Source organism: Rhipicephalus microplus, chromosome 4, assembly GCF_043290135.1.
Source record: "Rhipicephalus microplus isolate Deutch F79 chromosome 4, USDA_Rmic, whole genome shotgun sequence".
NCBI classification, from domain to species: domain Eukaryota; kingdom Metazoa; phylum Arthropoda; class Arachnida; order Ixodida; family Ixodidae; genus Rhipicephalus; species Rhipicephalus microplus.
In genome coordinates this window covers 228,030,577-228,051,212 of record NC_134703.1, presented here as the reverse complement: position 1 = coordinate 228,051,212, position 20,636 = coordinate 228,030,577, and the positions used below count along the sequence as shown (strand labels likewise).

The 20,636-nt window shown below is 43.2% G+C and overlaps 1 protein-coding gene across 1 annotated transcript; it reads right to left on the bottom strand.

Moving 5' to 3' along the window:
- Window positions 1–2,285: 2,285 nt before the first annotated feature.
- Window positions 2,286–20,384, bottom strand: LOC142814782 (uncharacterized). Its single transcript, XM_075894086.1, has 2 exons — window positions 14,249–20,384; window positions 2,286–2,435 (listed from the first exon to the last, which is right to left on the bottom strand). Exons 1-2 carry the CDS (start codon window positions 14,691–14,693, stop codon window positions 2,383–2,385), a joined length of 498 nt encoding a protein of 165 aa, XP_075750201.1. The 5' UTR covers window positions 14,694–20,384; the 3' UTR covers window positions 2,286–2,382.
- Between the last annotated feature and the right edge of the window lie 252 nt (window positions 20,385–20,636).

Genomic DNA, 20,636 nt, shown 5'->3' with positions numbered 1-20,636 from the left:
CCTGTAGGGAGGCGATGTTGGGTAAATAGGTGGGCGAAAACTTCGTTAGTAGTTACGATGTGGTTGACGAGGGAATCCAGCCTGCCGTGTGCCTTGATATTCATAAGCGTCTGTTGCGTTGATCGATGGTTGCCATGGTGGAAGAGAAACAAGAGTCTGCACACGTTCTGGTTCGCTTACGTACCCATCCTGAAAATCGCTGGGGCGATGATAGCTCTGCTGACATCGAAGCAGCTCTTCTCTGACGATCTGTCGTATGGTCAAAGCAAGGTCGTTAGGCGGCACTGTTTCAACACTAGCCACAGTGGGGACGTCGGACAGGCGGCCGAATTTCGGAGAAATTCGTCGCATCTTGAGGGATTCAAAGGTACGACAGTGCTTCATCACGTCGGACACGGAGTTCAAGCAGTCTTTCCCAATTAAGAAATTGTACACGTTTTCGGCTATACCCTTGAGAACGTGTCCAACCTTGTCTTCTTCAGACATCCTCCCATTCACGATCTTGCACAGCTTCAATATTTCTTCAATGTATGTCGTACATGTTTCTGCTGGAAGCTGTGCCCTCTGAGACAATGTCTGCTCCGCGCGTTTCTTCTTTGCGTCCGAATCACCGAAGCACTTCTGCACTTCTTCAACAAAACGTTCCCAAGTCGTGAACATGTCCTCGTGGTTCTCGTACCACATAAGGGCGGTGTCAGTTAACGAGAATACGACATGATTGAGCTGTTCGTTCGAGTCCCAGCCATTGCTTCTGCTCACCCGCTTGTAGTTCTTGAGCCACACGTCGACGTCTTCTCCTGAGCTCCCGCAGAAGTTTGGTGGCACTCTGTAGTACGGCACGGAACCCATCGGAGTTGGCCTCGAAGCGTTGGATGGCTGCTCTTGGGCCATTACGATCGGCGAAGGTGGAAGTCCGGCGAGGCGGCGGCTGCGACAAAGTCTGGTAGTGAAGCTCCCGTCTTTGGGTTCGTCCTACCCAGCACCTCCACCAAATTGTTACACAAAGTAAGGTAACTTAATAAGGGGGGGGGGGGGAGTCCGCGATCACAGTATATTGATGATGATCTCCACCGCCATGGCTCGTACCCACTAAGGGGGATCGCAGTGGAGGCAACGTCGTCTTCCTTCTCTGCCCACGCTTTCCTTGTTTTTCCTGGTAGTGATACTTTGTATCAATATTTTAGTATTTGTCCTTTTGTTTGCCTGAAACGGACGTGCCAAGATGCATATTTGGCCTGGGCAGTCGCAAATGCTTATATTTGTTCGATGCACAAGTGGCCTATGCATGCGTTCATTTCGTATCATGTAATGCTCTTCTGCTCACGCTGGCTTTACCGCAGTGCTTTTGTGATGCAGTGAAGCTTGATCATATTTTAGTATTTGTCCTTTTGTTTGCCTGAAACGGACGTGCCAAGACGCATATTTGGCCTGAGCAGTTGCAAATGCTTTTATTTGTTTATGCACAAGTGGCCTGTGCATGCGTTCATTTCGTATCATGTAACGCTCTTCTGCTCATGCTGGCTTTATCGCAGTGCTTTCGTGATGCAGTGAAGCTTAATCAACTTTTGGTAATTGTTTTTTTTTTGTCTCCCTGAAACGGACGTGCCAAGATGCATATTTGTCCTGAGCAGTCGCAAATGCTTATATTTGTTTGATGCACAAGTGGCCTGTGCATGCGTTCATTTCGTATCATGTAATGCTCTTCTGCTCACGCTGGCTTTACCGCAGTGCTTTCACAAGGCAGTGAAGCTTGACCATACTTGCTTTTATGTGTATTGCGATTTATCAAAGTTTTGTAATAGCTCAACTGTTGACGCTAGAAGTGATGCATTCTATTTGAAAGTTTTATACCTAACTTCGGGGATTCATGTTTTCATAAACTTTTCACAATATTTCAGTAAGGTCGAGTTGGAAACTATGCATTCTTGGAAAACGGCCACGAACACGACGGAGACACGAGATGAGAAAGACTCAGTACTTCGCCTTTGTCTTGTGCCTCCGTCGTTTTCACGTTCATTTTCAAAGTATCCATCAAAATGCTGACAACGCTGTTGCACTGCCAGCAATCTTTGGCGCGCAAGAAAGGGAGCTAAATTTTCTCTCAGCCTGTAAACCAAGCAATCGCGGCTACTTGATGTGCGATAAATAAAAGACCAAAATTAAGAATGACCAGCTGATATTGATAACAGGTGCTCATAGCAGAACTTTTTTTGCTGTGCACTGGAATTCCTGTCTTATGTAATGTTATGGTCCGTGAATACACAATGACACTACTACAATCAAGAAAAATTTTACTAACATTTATTTGTAAAATAACTGCTACAAAATAGAATTATGATCCCCTTCTTAGTAGTTGCATAATTTAGCTGGAAGAAGACAGCATCATCCAACTTCCTGACGACTTGGCAACAGGGTGAGTCCACAATGTACTGGACCTGTACAAGATGAAGAAAACAGACGAAAAAAACAACACATAAATCAGAGTTTAAAAAATGGCACCTGAAACTTTCAACTTGCTCACCACAGCAGTGAAAAGACTCCTGTTGTCATATGTATTTTCTGCCTGTTGGTCCGCGGGCACAAGTGCCAGTTTTGTTTATTAATAGAAGCTGCTTAGCATCACTTCATTGCAAGACTTTTCTCTATCCGCCACCCGAGAACGCGCTCTGTAGCGCTCAGGCTCTGCCTAGAGACTTGTGGCAGTGTGACGTTAATGTGGGCAATATATACACAAACTTTGGTTGCTTAATTTGTAGCAAACTCATTGTGAGCAAATTTCATAATTGAATTCATAAAATAATTGAATGTAATATAACACCAAAATGCTGAGGCTTTAGAACATTACAAACTCAGCCTGCCTACATTAACAATCCCAGTGCCACAGGCATGCAAGAACTACTTGCATAATCATGAATCAACTAAACCATTTTGATATATTGGCAGGTTTTCAAAAATGACTATTTTTGAAAATTTGATATTCATATTTTTCTCCTAAAGGGCAAGTTACTGTTGCTGAAAAGAAAAAAAAGCAAATCATATACAATATCTGCTACTTTTTTTTTGCAGTTTACAGCTGCACATGGTAAAAGGCTGCATGCATGAGTGTTTTTTAAGTGCCTTTCATGGTATTATTTCCGAAATTCTTATTCAGTTGACATTTAGCGATCAGCCTATGAATTTTCTTGTTTTTTTTATTTTTCATTCCGTGCATTAGATATGAATATATTTTAGTTCAGGAAAATTTACTCAACCAAGGGAAGTTTTTCTACTTTTGGCAAAAAAACAAAACAAAGCAAGAACTAGTTCTAAACTTTTATGGAAGAGACAGGTTTGAGGTTTGACGTGATGAGAAGTCAATAAAGAGGGAATGCCACAGAAAGGATTGCCTCAACGAAGGAATTTGGTTTGTCGGGGTAACATACATTTGGCAATGTTTTTATGTACTTCTAGTTAACGCTTCACCACTAGCTTACAACAAGGGAGAAAAATTAGGTGGTGCATGCAGAAAGTTAACTCATCACATAACGTGAAAATTTGACCCAGAACAAGAGAAGGAACAAAGACGAGTGCTCACCTCCAACAAGATTTTTCTTGAAGAGCAAACATATATAGTCTTGAAATGCAAAAAACAGACAAATCATTCAAAAAGCCCACAACTGCCATGCACGAAAACCTTACATCCTCAGGAAAGACAATTCGTTTTGACAAATCCTTAGAGAGAGAGAGTGAGAAAAAGTGCTGATGCAGTTCAGCTCTAGTCTACAAATCTTTTTTGCCACGACAATTTCTCTTGTAGTTTTTTTCCAGTGATAATGGTGTCACATAAAAGTGGTTTGGAGCCACACCTGCTGCAGTGCAAGGCCAAGAAACTATTGCGACCATTCTTGAGGTTACAAGCGTGTTCATTGCAGCACGTGTGGCTGCAAAATGATTTTGCACGACACCATTATTGCGGGAAGAAAAAACAACAAATAAAATGACAAGAGAAATTATCGAGGCAAAGAGGATTTGTAGACTAGAGCTGAACTGCGTCAGCACTCTGTCTCGGGCTTTGTCAAAACAAATTGTCTTTTTTGAAAATGTAAGATATTTGCGCATGGCAGTTGTGGGCGTATTGAATGATTTGCCTCATTTTCACCTTTCAGGAGTATATATGTGTTTGCTCTTCAAGATAAATCTTCTTGGAAGTGGGCACTCGTGTTTGTTCTTTCTCTTGTCCTAGGTCAAATTTTTGTGCTATGTGATCAGTTATGCATTACCAACATGCCTAACTTTATACTTTCGCTCCCTGAAGTCAGTGCTTAAAGGGCCACTCACCAGGTCCCATAACAAATTTTAGTTAGACTGTGGAAGTTGTTGTGTATCTAACGGAGAGTATTATACCACAAAAAGTTTTTCGATCGGTTCATTACGAGCTGAGAAAACAGTTTCTTCTTTTTTTAACAGCAGGAAACAAGGATGAAAGAAGGCAAGCTCAAAACCCTTGCCACTCCCCCGTGTAGCCTTCACAAGCCAAATCTCAATCCTACCCTCTCCAGCATCCAACCAAGAGGTCACGTGCACATGACGTGCTCAAACAAGCCCAACCCTCGAGCGCGCGAGCGGTGTTGTTTTGTTGACCAGCATTGTTTTGTGTCTACTGCCTGTTTTTGCGAGATTGTTTGGAAACGCTGGCTTTTATGCGGTTGAAAAGATGAGCATAATGAGTGCTCGAATGCGCAGGACCATTAATTTCTTTTCCAGGACAGACGTCTGCTTGATGCAGTAACTGCGGAGACATGAACGCATGCCAAACGCCAGCATATTAGCTCGGCATCTCGTTGCAATTCACGGGGAAAAAATGAAAAAGACAAACAAATTCTCCTATTGCATCTCAATATGTATCCCAAGTTTTATTAATCTCTTCAAGCACAAATTACATTAACTAAGCATGTCACGCTAAATTATTTCCGCCATGTCACGTGCCACTGTTGGCAGCGTCAGAGCACAGTCGTCTACATAGAGGACCAACGTGACTGCACTGCTGTGTATGTAGGGCAATTCATACGTGCCCATCATACCCTCCTTTTCTGGGGGCGCGACCCGTAAAAAAAGGGAGAGAAGCGTTCGTCTTGAAATTTGACCCATTTCCGCGGCGCATAGAGTTGCAATGTTTGGCAGACGTGACCATAAACTCCCGATGTACGCATTGCACTTGTCAGCTCAAAATCGTCAAACCCGGTGAGTGGCCCTTTAAAGAAAAAGCAAAAGTTAGAGGAGGAGACATGAAGAATGGTTCGAAATTTTGCCATATGACTACACCAAAATGGAATGCTATTATTAATTAGGAGAATGTATCTTTTTCTTGGCAACCAGCAAATATGATTTAGAACACATGAATACTTTTTTGTCCAAGTTAGCTGCTAAAGAGCCGAGACAAGCTCCGTGAAATCCTCTTGAACAACCTGCACAAGTAACGTCCAATACTACCCCACTATATTGTGGTTGCCGGCAGACACAATGTAACTTGTAAATACTATCTCTTGGCTGCACGCGAGCAGCCAAGGAGTTTAAGAGGGGAAAGTCTTCGATCATACCATTCTGTATGCATTGCAGCAAATGTTTGCGTAGCATAACTTGGTTAAGGTTCAAAGTTTCTGGTTTTCTGCCTGACGCTATATAATACATGTTAGCAATTGCAAACAAGCCACAGTCAAGTGTGTTGCACTGGTTTTGTGCGTTCATTGTTTGAATGGTTAATGTTGGCGATTGTAATTTTAGAATACGACAGATTTGCCTAACAGCACCAGGAGGGGTATCTTGATCTATTGAATCATATATGAAGACTGTGTTTTTGTCCGCACCAAAACTTGTTACTGTAAGCCAATGATTGGGGTTCTGAACATGCAAGATTTGAACGAAAGGGCCTTTGATTTGAGTGAATTGTAAACATCGGCCCAGTAAGACATCTTGAAAGCCGACACAAGTAGGACATTTTTTCTGAATTAAATACTGTGCGACATTGATTACGCTATCTGATATAGAGGTGCCCTGTACGAGAACATTTTGGCAGCAGTGGTTGCGGCTAGAGGACGGCGCTCTAATTCCCTGCTTCTGCGCGATACAGGTTGGTGACAGCCAGCTCGTTTCAAGGACGATCACCTATCCGCCGGTCGATAACGTTCATTCAGCTGCCTGCTGATCGCAACTGCACGGTCACTACACGTGTCTGGGAAACCTGCGTCATCTGCGCTTGGTTACCCTCACCACCGACGGAAAAGACGTCACTGGACAGCTTGGCCTGCCACCCATAGGCGCCTTGGACCCTACATAAGGATTCCCTCTAGTCCTGGCTCGTCACTTTGGCAGCAGTGGTTGCGGCTAGAGGACGGCGCTCTAATTCCCTGCTTCTGCGCGATACAGGTTGGTGACAGCCAGCTCGTTTCAAGGACGATCACCTATCCGCCGGTCGATAACGTTCATTCAGCTGCCTGCTGATCGCAACTGCACGGTCACTACACGTGTCTGGGAAACCTGCGTCATCTGCGCTTGGTTACCCTCACCACCGACGGAAAAGACGTCACTGGACAGCTTGGCCTGCCACCCATAGGCGCCTTGGACCCTACATAAGGATTCCCTCTAGTCCTGGCTCGTCACTTTGGCAGCAGTGGTTGCGGCTAGAGGACGGCGCTCTAATTCCCTGCTTCTGCGCGATACAGGTTGGTTCCTTACTTATTGTTTTGTCTTGGAACTCCTTGCCGCTCCCACTGCTGCCAGCAGTTTTTGTAGTTTTTAGCGTTGTCTTTATTATACTCTTTTTTAGTGTTTTCTACTATTGCTGATGATTATTAGTGTTCTAAGCATTGCATCATGCCAACCACGGCCGAGCTTTCGAGGCAAATTGAGCTACTTCGTGCTGACCTTGCAGAAATGAAGAATAGCTTGCAAGTGCATAGCCAACTCTACGAGTCCGTTAAGAGCAGAAATGAAGAATTGTCCAAAGAAAACAAAGAACTCAGGGACGAGAGTAAACAACTATGTAATCGTCTGGCTGCCTTGGAGCAATACTCACGCTTAAACAATGTTGAGATAAAGGGTATCCCTGACACGAAAGGTGAAAACTGCCTTGCTATAATGCAGGCAATTGGTGAGAAAGTTGGGTGCCCCGTTGAGCCGACAGACATCGATGTCGTCCACCGTGTCCCGGCGAAAAATGGATCGAACATTATAGCGAGATTTTGCTCCAGGACAAAGAAAGCAGACTTTGCTTCCAAAGCACGGAAAGCACGAATCACGACAGGTGTCATTGGCTTTCGTAAAGAGACGGAAAAACCGGTGTTTGTTAACGATCACCTAACCCCTGAAAACAAGAGATTGTTTGCTCAGGCTTTGGAACTAAAAAAGGCGAAAAATTGGAAGCATCTATGGACAGATTCCTGCGTAATAAAGGCCAGAAAAAGTGATGACAGCCGCGTCTTTCGTATACGTGAAGCAGGCCATCTATCTGTCTTTCAGTAGATGGCTGCCTCTAAGATATCTGGAACAACCATGGATTCCTCTGTTTTGTCTTATCAGCAAACTAAAACATTTCTCAAGAATAAACCCCCAGCTTTATCATTGATTCATTTCAATGTCCGCAGCCTCAGAAAGCATCATAATGACCTCATACACTTCCTGACAGCAATCAATCACACGTTTTCAGTCATATGCCTCTCTGAGACATGGTTAACAAATAACGATGGTAATCTATATGGCATGTCGAACTATACCTCTGAGTACTGCAACCGCGATTCAGCCCGTGGTGGTGGTTCTGCGGTCTTTATTGATTCGTCATTGTCATATAGGCGTCGTCACGATCTTTCTTTTACTAACCTAAACTGTGAATCGGTCTGGCTTGAATTTGACCAAACGGTTTTTTCACTGAACGGCAGAAACACCATCATTGCATCAATCTACCGCTCTCCGTCTTCATCTATTGTTCATTTTTGCTCGCAACTTGAATCCCTTCTAAACCTTCTCGTTTTTGAAAACAAAAACGTCATCATATGCGGCGACATTAACATTAACATACTTGACCTTTACAGTCATTCATGCTCGGATTATGTTCGCGTTTTTCAAAGTTTTGGCTTCTCTTCGTTAATCACAGCTCCTACTAGGTGCGATCCATCAGGCACGAATACACTGATTGACCACATTTTGTCCAGTTTGACAACGAGCGCCTCTGCGGCTGTAATAGACTATCAGTTTAGTGACCATTATCCTGTTTTTCTCAGAATAGAATCCGCTCTCTTGCCCCGTGCCACAAATCATAAACAAGTCATGAAAGCGGTGTTTAACACAGAAACATTTGTTTCCTTGATTAACCAACTAGACTGGACTGATGTCACACAAAACGAATCTGCTGAGCAAGCCTACGACTCATTTTCTGCTCTAATAGCAAACTGCATAACACAGAGCACATCGCATGTCCCTATTTCTTGGCGGTTTAAAGAGCGAAGAAACCCATGGATCACCAACGGATTATTGCACTCAATTTCAAAAAAAGATAAAATGCATAAGAAGCTTAAGGACCAACCATTTAACACAGTGCTACAAATTCGCTATAAAAAATATTCGAATACGCTTGGTGCAATTTTGAAACGTGCTAAACGTGACTATTTTCAAACGCGCATATTGCTTAATGGAACTGATACTAAACGAAACTGGCAGCTAATTAAAAAGTTTCTGAACAAAACCGATTCCCATGCACGGTTAACGAAAATAAGTACTGCATCCTGCACATTCACTGAGCCAATTGACATTGCCAATGCTTTTAACGACCATTTTGCCAACACTGAAAACAATCAACACCGGCCATCACTTTCCCACTTATCGCGCTGTCCGCAATCTTTTTACTTATATCCTACTTCTAGCGCTGAAGTTCGCTCTGTCATATCATCGTTAAAAACAACCGGGGCGGGTTTAGACTCCATTCACCCTTCACGAGTTAAGCTGATAGTCGACTATGTTTCACCTGTTCTTGCTAACATCATCAACAAAATGTTCAAGGATGGCACATTTCCAACCTCCCTAAAAAACGGCAAGATAACTCCCGTCTTCAAGAAAGGTGACCGTGAATGCATTAACAATTACCGTCCTATTTGCATTCTTCCTTTTTTTAGTAAAGTAATCGAAAAGATTTTGTACAAACGCCTCATGTCATATTTCAAAAAATTCGACTTGCTCTCTCCCCATCAGTTTGGTTTCCGTCCAGGTTTCTCAACCGAACTGGCGCTCATTAGTTTCACGGACAAAATCAAACTAGCCATTGATGACGGTTCACTATTTGGTGCAGTCTTTGTTGATCTTACTAAAGCTTTTGACACTATTAATCATTCCATTCTTTTTCACAAGCTCGCATCTTACGGCATTACAGGACCAGCCTTGAGCCTTATTAAGAATTACCTAAAAAACAGGTCGCAAGTTGTACAAATCGACGGTAGTGTTTCCTCTCCCAAGGTTACTAATACAGGAGTGCCTCAAGGATCTATTCTAGGCCCGCTGCTTTTTCTACTCTTCATCAACGATTTGCCCCTAACACTTCGCCATACTGACTGCTTGTTATATGCGGACGATACAACCATATATTCATCTCATAAAAGCATCGCCGTACTGTTACAAAATCTAAATGTTGACTTAAAAAATGTAAGTGATTGGTGCAGTCGTAACTGCCTGCACATTAACCCCACTAAAACTACATTTGTAATATTTCATTCTCCATTATCAAAAGTGCCACCCGTGGTGCTCACGATGGGGGACAATGAAATACCCGTTACTAACAGCGCCAGGTTTCTGGGTGTGACATTAGATGAGCACCTAAAATATAATATTCATGTTCATTCACTAATGCATAAAGTTTCTTTTGGCATACACGTAATCATTAAATCACGTAATTATTTCGAAAGGCCCATTATTCGTTCACTTTATCACTCTTTCATTCATAGCCATCTGTCTTACTGTGTATCATCTTGGGCTAATACTTACTTTTGTCACCTCGATTCCCTTCAACGCCTGCAAAACCAAGCTATACGACTAATGACCTTCAGTAATGTTTTTACCCCCTCTAAACCGCTATACCAAAATCTAAATATTCTGCCACTCTCAGAACTACTTAAACAAAAACTATCTCTATTTATTTTTCGGCTAAAGAGATGTGGCACCTCCATTCCGGCTTACTCAAATGAATTTTTTGTCAACACTAACATTACGAGGTTCTCTTCAAACGACAATCTACTTCTTCCCGCCGCTCGAACAAATTACGCGAAACTAACAGCCCTTTTTTCAGGCATATCCATTTGGAATTCGTTACCATACGAAATTAAATCAGCATCCTCTGTACATACATTTCAAAGCCTTCACAAAAAATTACTGTCTCGGCAAATTATGTGGGCAGGCACACTAACTCAGGGATCTGCCATTTTTTTTTTTTTTTTTTTTTTTTCGCGCATGCTTGATTTGCTTCCATTACCGCTGAATATTTTGCTATCATTTGCTGAATATTTTGCTATCATTTGCTGAATATTTGCTATTATTACCGATATGAATTAATCTTGCTTTTGTTTTGTAGCCGTAATTATTATAGCGTTTGGTATTCACTATTTTATATGCTGCTATTGTGTTAAAACTTACTATGTTCACTTTGTTTTGATGAATTCATGACGCCTGTGTCATGAAGATTTCCCTTATAACTGTGTTTTTATTTTCCAGCGTATATTACAGTCATAGACTTAAATACCATGCCAGTTTTTTTGTTGCTTTTTGTCTTTTTTTTTTTTTTTTTGTTCATTTCTTGCTTTTACTCTTCTTATGTAGCTCCTTTAGCTTTCCTGTAAATTTTATACATGTATTTTTTTTTTTTTTGCTATCAGAGCACGCTTTTTTCATGCTGCCCACGTTATTCAACTTACACATGTTCTAGTATTAGGAGGTCCCCCCGTCAGTTCCTGAAACTATGGGACCTCCGAATGTATTACTTACTACTAAAGATGTTACATTGTATCCAAAGAAGCTGAATAAATTGATTGATTGAAATTGATTGATTGATTTAAATCTGCATCTGAAAGAGAATACCGTTTGTAGACATTTAGCATGTCTACTTTAACCGTCGCAAGGCCTACCTTTTTTACTTGATTTGGGAAAAATTTACGCTTGACAGCTCTCACTTTTTTTGGCCGCCCCCTTCTTGCTTTAACCAAAGGCACCACAAGATTTGTACTGTTAGAATGCCCAAGATAACTTGTGGCAGTAGTTTGTGCTAACTGAGCTGGTGCAGCCCTTATGGCTGCTGAAGTTTGGTTACGAGGGAATGTGGCTAAATTTCTGAAGAAAGCCTCGCAGGACAAAAGTTTTTCCATTAACTCCTTCTCACCACAATTAGATAATACGTTAGCCATGGTTTTCGACATTTCGCAAGGACTTCTATAAGCATAAGTATACTTCTTTTGTGCAGTGTCAAGCTTCACACAGGGTGGTGACTGAATGCTGCTTGTTACCACTGGTGTGGCACTAGTGGTTGTGCAGCTGTCACTCAGGAAATGATCCTTGCACCACCTGTCTGGTATGCAAGCCTTGTCGAAAAGATCTTGCTTAGTAAAGTCCCGCACTGCTAAAATATGTGCGCAAGGCAGAGTGTACTGGTTATAAAAAGCACATGTGCAAGAAGTCAAGCATAAGAAAACACTGTACTGTGATCTTGGTGAAACTACAACATAAGAATTAGGAGTGGAAGTGACTTGATAACTTACATTTTAAACTTCTCATACTGCTCTAATACTTTACTTGTAGTCTCAGAAGTGCAATTACAGGACAATTCTAGCTGAAATGGGTCATTGAAATCATTTATGTTTAGGTTCAGCTTCATTTCTTTAAGCTTAGAGAACTGTAGAGATAAAGAATCATTATCAATGTAACCTACCAATGCTTCTATTGCTTGAACCAAATGCACGCTTGAAGAGAGATAATTTTTAATCTTTTGATTGTGGCACTCAATACGATTATTAGTATTATTACCAAATGTAGGAAGGGCTTGCCGATATGCATGTACCCACATTTCCTTACACAAGTGCCAGTTCTGCATATAGTAAGAAATGAAATCTGTGCAAGTCATAGCTTGGAGGTCAGCAAGCTTATCGAAGTAGTCTTGCTCAGTGGGGAAATAAACTAAGCTTTTCAAGAGAGGAAGCAACTGATCACGTTGCTGTCTAGCTTTTTCATTAACCTTTTGCTGGAAACAATGCAACACATGCCACGTACACAAAAATATGTTAGAATTAGGAAGAATACTGGTTAAAATGTGCAGTTCATTGAGATCTTTATCAATCATCACTACTTTGCAAGCAGACACAACAAATGGGTTGAAATCTACAAACTTTGTGAACATGGGCTCAACAATTTCAGTCGTCTCATTTCGTAAGAAGGCATAACACACAGGTCTCCCACGACCACGACCATCTTGAACTAATATAGAGTAAAGAATACAACCCTCAATATTCACTTTATACGTTCCATCAATAAATAAAATCTCTGGATACTTTTCTAAAATCTCACGCATGTGCGTTGTTTGAAGAAGTATGAATAGCAGGTTATTATTTTGATTCATTTCATAGTGAATAACCCAGTTTGGATTATTTTTTTAGCAAGGTCTCTACCTTCTCTAAAACCATTTCACCGTGAGCCTGCTCATTGCGGATAGGAATAGAAAATCGTTGCTTGTAATTATTAATGTCCTTTGTAGTGAACTTCTTACCAGTTTTCTGCTCGACCAAGTTTTTAAAATCCTTTGCGCCAATATTACATTTAGCTTAGTCAAAGAATTCTTCTTTTTCTCCATAATTCAGGAACCTCTTCTGAGGATAAAAATTAAAATAATCTGTGGGATGGTTATGCTTAGCTTGTAGTTTAGTTATCTTGTAGTGCAGAGTAGGCGATTTACATAGGCTTACCGATACTGTCATTTCACAGCCAGTACCATTGTAAGCTTGCTTTGGTCGCTTTCCTATCTCCCTGGGCTTTATTGTACGACCGTGAATGCAGCTATATTTATTCCTAATATACTCGAAGTCCTTATCTTCTGATGTAAATGGACTTTTATTACTCTTATTTATCATGACTACATGCCTGCCTTCCCTGCACCACTCATCAAAGCTTTTCTTAAAAGAAGGAAAGTTATCAAATGTTGCATTTAAATAAACTTTGCTACCCCCCCCCCATATAGTGTATTTACTGGGTTATTGAGGACAGCTGGGTTGGCACCAGTGTTTACACAAATAGCCTGGGCACCAGGGCTAGCAGGCTTGCTTCTGGATGTCAAAGCAGCCTCACAATACTTGTACTGCACAGCTGCAGTGCACCCAGCTTCCATAGGGTCACCAGCCTCTGTGCCAGGATCACGCTCAAATCGCATGCAATCCCGAGTAAATGCTGGTAGATGGCTTTTGCAGACAGAAACCTCGTTCACAGCGTCATTCGTGACAAATTCACACTGAGTCGCGGAACTGACTGAGCAGTCTTTCAACAGCTTGCTAGGAAACACGCTGCACCTTTTTAAAACTATCACGAATGACGTTGTGCGCGACAATGGCTCGTCCTTCAGGCTTTCTACAACAGACAGCGGAAGAAGCAGACTGAATCTGTTTCTGGCTCACAACTGCTGTCATAAGTAAAGTGGACCTGATGGACTTGGCAGCTGTCACAGCAAGAACTTTGCCTTCACTGTCTCCACACAGTTTAGAGCTCTGTTCTTGCTTGTGCAGTGCCGCAGCCTTCCGCCGGCTTTTATTTGACTGCACCAGTTTCCACTCACTGTCACCACACTGGCCGACAGCCTGTGGCACAGCTGCTTTTCCAGCACTGGCCTCCTCTTCCCCCGCAAAAGAGCGCACAGGAGCACTCTCATGCTCCTGTGAGGCTCTCCTTATTTTCCTGTCACGAGTTGCGCTTGAACCTCGGCTATGGATCATTGACTGAACAGGCCTCTCCCCAGTGTTTCCCTTGCATGGTGCACTTGTGCCATGGAAAACGGGGGAAGGCAGGCTGTCCCAGGTCCACCAAGCCTTGCTTGCCTTGCAGCGAACGTGGACACCGCCAACGAGTGTAAAGCCAATACCATGAATGGTACTGGCCAGTTGGTCAGTGTCGTGTCTCTGCATGAGAGCACTGCTGGTTTTCCAGACAGGAGCTGGTGCAGCGGAAGGTCTACCTACTGCTGGAGAATATTGAACTGCATGCATACCAAGTGCAGGAAAATCGACTTCCAAGTTGATGGCAAAGTGCTCCTGCCGAGCCCACCCACTCCATGCAGATGCCTTAGACTCCTTGTAGGACTGTTGGATGCGTCTCCTCTCTAGATGGATGGACAAGGCACAGGCCTCCTGGTGCAGGAAGTCTGCCAGCACCTTGTTGTCAAGCTGGCTGGGGTGGACACCATCCCTGCTCAGGAATCGAGGCCAGCTGTCCACAAGACTATCCAGGATAGTGAAGCCCCTCTCCAGGCAAAGCTGTGTGAGTGCGGCATTCACATTCCTGTAGTGGTCATTCAAATTACAAACATCAGACAACTGTTCCCTTTCACGGTACCAATTCCGCCCCCGAGAAAGAATGGCAGAAAAAGCTACATGCAACGTGGGATTGCTTTCGATGATTCCCTGAGCGAGCTGGCGATATTTGTCCATGCACATGTTGACACTGTCAAAAGTGTTGTTCGTGCCAACATGTACAATGACAGCATCAAACTTGAACTGGTATAGCGCATTACGGGGAAGAAGAAACGGCCGAGCAGACCGACACAAGAGGACAGAGCGCTAACTTCCAACTGAGCTTTATTGTCAAATTGCATCAAATAAGTAGACCGGCGCAAGCATACAAAACCACCCTAACGCAACGACAAGATAACACACAACATCACACATCACATATCACACATTCATAGGCGGTTACCCTGATTAAGGAAGGCCACTTCATGTACAGATAAACCCAAAGAAGGGGCGCTAATACACGTGCTGCCAGCTCTTGCTATACAATGCGCTTCTATAATTTCTCGAGTTAATTGTGACGGGTGCTTTTTTATCACTTCACACTGGTCAAACATGGGGGTACATCCACAATCGCGGCAGTGAATTCCAATGTGGCCCTGGATTGCTTTGTGAGCATTATAATGGTGCTCTTTTAGCCTTTCATTAAGGCATCGCCCCGTTTGGCCGAAATACCACATACCACACGAGAATGGAATCGCGTAAACAACCACCACTACACACGGCACAAACCGAGTTTTGTGCTTAGTTGCGCAACCAGTGGTGTGTGATTTGAGAGGGTTGACAGCTTTGCAAAGCCGCTGTAACTAATCCGGCGCTGAAAACACCACTTTGACGCTGCATTTCTCCCCTATCTTTTTTAGCCGGTGGGAAATGTCATGCACGTAGGGTAAAACTACGGGTCTTTTTCGGTCGTTAGATTTCGGCTGGGCCTCGGAGTTGCATCCTTTCTTTATCTGTTTTAATAGCTTTTCAGCTATAGATGCCAGTAGGATAGCTGGGTACCCAGCACTCAAAAGCCTTTCAGCTTGAGCAGCAAAGCTGCGATGCATGACATGATGCACTGCCCCAGAAAGCACTGGAGCACTGCCCCAGAAAGTGGCCGCCATGATGTCATTTCCGCCACATTTTTCACGCCGAGTGCCGGCTGTGCATGCCCTCTCCTTACCTTTTCTTCCTCCGTGGCCGTCATGATGTCATTTCACATCGCCGGAATCTGGACTCTGTCGCGAATAGATGACGTCACTGCCACGTCTTTCACATGTGACGTCATTTGAATAATTTTTTAAATTACTTTTTACTTTCCTCTGTATCGTCACGGAGTGCCTAGTATGTCACGTGCTTGATGAATTTCATTCCTAGTGTCATCTTCACTACCAACGCCTCCTAGATTTCTTGTGCCTGCCAGATTAGCGCGAAACGTCGGTCATTTATGGTGACGCTGCCTATGTAAAGGTAAAGGTCTTTATACTCGGCCTTTAAGATCGGGCAGTTTTGGCGTTTGCTACTAATTTTAGAGGATGCCTTGTAATAAAAAAAGTTATTTGCTGAATGACGGCGTCACTTACGTAGTGTTAATTATACTTACGTTTAACATTTTTTAAATCTTCTTTACGTTATTTTTGTTGCATATAAGATCCAAAAACGTAAAAACGTCTTTAAAGACACCCATATTTGAGCAGCGCCACCACCTTAGTTCTGACGATCGCCACTTCCCAAGTGACCGCCGATAATCCGGCAGGCACAGGAAATCTAGGAGGCGTTGTCACTACAGTCCCTGAAAAATAAACTAAAGTAGCGCCATTCGTGTCAATGTGCAGCCTCCTCTCTCCTCGCGTGCATTGCAGATAGTAAACGATGCTAGTTGAGGGGCTGTATGGCTCCTCGCCGCAAAGATGAGCTTGTGCTCATGTTTCCGTTAGAGCGCATCTGGGCGCTGCGGTTGTAGGCGATGCACCGAAAGAGTGATTGATAAAGAAAAAAAAGTAACGTTAAATACGACTATGTGACGTGTATATAAGCAAGTGGCATGCAGTGGCAAAAGACATCACCACAAGCACGCAATACTCAACGCGATAGCCCACCGTTTGCATGCAGACGCGCTCAGCGGTGACGCTCTCAATGGCAGCGCCACTGCTGTCCGTGTAATAAACTCGGCGGTGCTAAGAATCTGCAGCATGACGCACTAGACTTTGTGAAGGTATCGCAAACGCCATTTTGTTTGTCCACTTTCGCGGTGTTTGTGGCTAGGCGTGCGCTTGGTATTGTTGTGTAGCCGAAGTTCGACCACGCGTGAGTGTGTGCACGGTAATCCTGCACGATTCGGGATGTCGACCTGCTGTGCCAGCGGCTGCAAAAGCAGGTACAGCAGAGGAAAGAAGCTATTTTCGCTTCCGCGAGGAAAAGACAATGCCGCTCGGCAAGAAGTGTGGCTCCAGCGTATCGGAAGGACTGACTTGGACCCTGTATCGTCGCGGCTTTGTGAGGTGAGTACCGGCGAGCTAAACTCTATCGTTTCGCTTGTATTCGTGTTTACAGTGTTGCGGTACTGTCAAGCTCGAGCATCACACAAAGAGAACAACCGCGTCGATGGTAAACGTGCATGCCAGTTGAAACGCGTGCCGCATTTAGTGCCGTGTAAACGTTGCGTCTCTGGCTTGATCCATGGCGACCGCGGCGGCTGCATTTTCGATTGAGGCGGAAATGTTGGGGCCTGTGTACTTAGCATTATATGCACGTTATTGAATACCGGGTGGTTAAAATTTCCGTAGCCCTCCAAAAGGGCGTCCCTCATAATCAAATTATATGCACGTTATTGAATACCGGGTGGTCGAAATTTCCGTAGCCCTCCAAAAGGGCGTCCCTCATAATCAAATTGTGGTTATGGAACGTTAAACGTAAAATATTATTATTATTATTATTATTATTATTACTCGTTTGATCCAGAAATAATTGTCGATTATGTTACAAAGTAAATGTAATGGATACATTCAAGTGCTAAACTAAACTTTGTTTATTGGCCGACGTAGTTAAATGACTCCCGCGTGTATGTGTGTATGGGTGTAAGGACTTTATGTATAAAGGCGTGGGCAGCGACCTGAATGTCGCGTCATTTCGTTTAAGCATGTGCTCCAGCGCACTCAGTATTCAGAAGCACTGTGGTTAAAATAAGGACACGCAAGGCTAAATGATGCGTATTTCTACATACTGTATGCACCGTGTGCTAGTCTGGTGGGAAGAGAATGTGGCAAACAGTGCGTAGTCGTGTACGTGTTGACACTAAACATTATTTTAGTTTCTTTTAGAGCGCGCTGTTTCATTGTGTAACAGTAGCCGCGAATATTTCCTTACCTAGGACCACTTCACTGCGGACCGATTCGAGCCGATACTGCTGCGCAAGTTTGGCACTGAAAAGTTGAAGAGAGACGCGGAGCCTACGATCTTCAGTCGAGAGCATTTGCAAACGTCAGGTAAGCCGATCGCGTTAAAAAACTGGAGAATGTTTAGTCCGTCCTCATTGTTTTCTGCATCACCCATAATTACTTCTCAGCCTTTCACTAACCTGAAACATGCCGTCTTGCATATAGGTGTTGTGCACTGTTTGTGTATAGCTAATGGCTTTTCTTTGGTATAATTAATGCATTTTTTTTTCATTCTCCAGAATGAAATGATTCAGCCCGCTCATCTTGTGGCCTTAATCTACTACTAACAGTAGCTGCTCTTGTTGATAGTGAGTTGACGGTTAAGCACATCTCACGCCTTTTCCCTCTTCGTTATCATTATTACATGTTTGGATTATGCAGAAGCCAAAGAGACACACTGCCCATCAGCTACGAATGTGCTTCTGACACCAGCTGCAGTTGATGGTGCATTTATCACTTACCGTAATTACAAACATGCTTTATGCCTTCATTGAAGTTTTATAATTTGCAGGCTATGGAGCCAACAGTGATGCCACTCAAGCAGGGTTAGGTTCTTCACAAGGTAACGTAGCTAACATACATGCTGCATGTAGTCGAAGCATTGTAACTTGTATCCATTGGTTTATATATTTTACAGTCATGTCTGTAGGGGTGTGCTGCAGATCCACAACATTTTGCTCCGCAGTATGGTGTTCAGCACATTGCAAGCATTGAAAGCATTGTCGCTTGGGTTTTGGCATGCATTCTTAATACTAAAAAATTGTAATGCACCTGTGCGTATTGTAAATGCTTCAAGTAGTGTTGATGCTTGTTTGCCAAAATGCGATGTAACAGAGATGATGGTCTTCTTCAATTTGTCTTTATCTTTTTTAGGTCAGACTGCCACTGATTCAGCACCATCGGATTTTCCAGAAGGTAATGGCACTTACATGTTGCTTTGAAATTTCACATAATTTATTGTTGATATCATGTTGCAGATGCACCTTCAAGTTCCGATTGTGACGCACTGCCAGCTTGTTCAACAACTTGTTCAGCAGGTGAGTGCTACTTTTCGTGATTTGTATAGGCATGTGTCTGCCAGATGGTTTTGTTGGTTCCAACTATCATATGTGCGCAGGTGTGGAAACCACTTATGAATCGAGCTGCCAGCCATTTCAAGCTTTGACGGTGCCTGTTGAGTGTGAGTGAAATTTCTGTTCAGTATCATATACATTTTTTAATTTTAGTCACTGGCCATCCCTCATTGCCTGTGCTGCAACTGTGCTAATTTAAAACTTTGGTGACTGTACCGGTCTTCAGTACTACTAATAAAATTATCCGTCATTTACAGCTCAGCAGAACTTTTGTGCTGCCTGTGGAGGATTTCTGTCTGCTGAGGGCACAGCTGATGTCACCGGTAAGTGTTCAGTGCTACTGTTCTCACACACTATGCAATATACACTTGAGCGTGACATATCGCCGCCTACAGGAAATTACATGCACGCTCATAACAGATTGATATATTGGTGCATTTAATAGTGCGGATGCGGTCCAAGTACTGGTACCCTGTTTTGTTTCTTTTGCTGGTAGGCTCATTCTTGTAAAGCGAGAGTATTCGCACACAACGTAAGTTTATTGGAGGAACATGTAAGCTGTGTTTTATGTACAGTAATGCATAGCACACTGCTACACACTGCGCAACATCATCACACTATCACTTGTGACACGCAATCAGCTGCCGTCTTGTAGCAACTCTGTCAAAAAAAGCTACAACAGTGGAACCATGGCACTCTCCCCACTTTGTTTGAAATAGCCACCGCCATTGATAACCTTACGTCATAACCGAGATTACGTGCCATATATTTATGTCTTTACTCATTACTAACTATTGGCATAGCTAGGAAGTGGTACACCGGACACTTGCTGCTCCCAAAATGTCTTTCTGCCTTCACACGCAGAGTACAAAATGAGACGTGACCACACTTGACTGTCCTGCCCCTATTTCAGATCAAGGACACGCCCCCACCAATAAAATAGTTCAGCTGCATGCATTGCGGGTTCTGCGCAGCTCCATATGTCCCTCTTCATTGAGCAACAGTGTCAGCTTATGCTGTTTGTTAAAACCACTGTTGTGTTCTCAAAAATTTACGCTTACACTTTTCTGCTGAATAATATAAAGTGGCACTGATTTTTTTTGTTTCTTTAAATATTTATAGTTCTCCCTCACATGCTAGCCTGGGTTAAATAGTGAAATTTTCAAACTCTTGTCACTTCCTGCCCAATCTGTGCTTTGCAGGCTCCAGTTCAAGTAGTTTGGATGCTGATCAAGCAGTAGTAGCTGCCCTTCACAAAAGAATAGCTACATTGGAAGAGTGCTTGAACAACATGAAGCGGAAAGTTGCTACACTGCAACAACAGAAAAGCAGAGCAAACCGTAGAAACCATGAACTCACGCGAAACATCAAGAAGTACCTGTCACCAGATCAACTGCAAGGCATGTGGACTTCTAGTATGCGAGGGAAGCAATGGTCTACAGAGACTATACAGAAAGGCCTCAAGCTCCGTTTGGCATGTGGATCCAGAGGCTGCAATGCGGTAAGGGAGCTTGCTGTACTCCTTCCGAGTGAAAGAACTTTACAACGTCGTGTTGAAAACTACAAGTTCTCACCAGGAATTCTACATGAGGTTT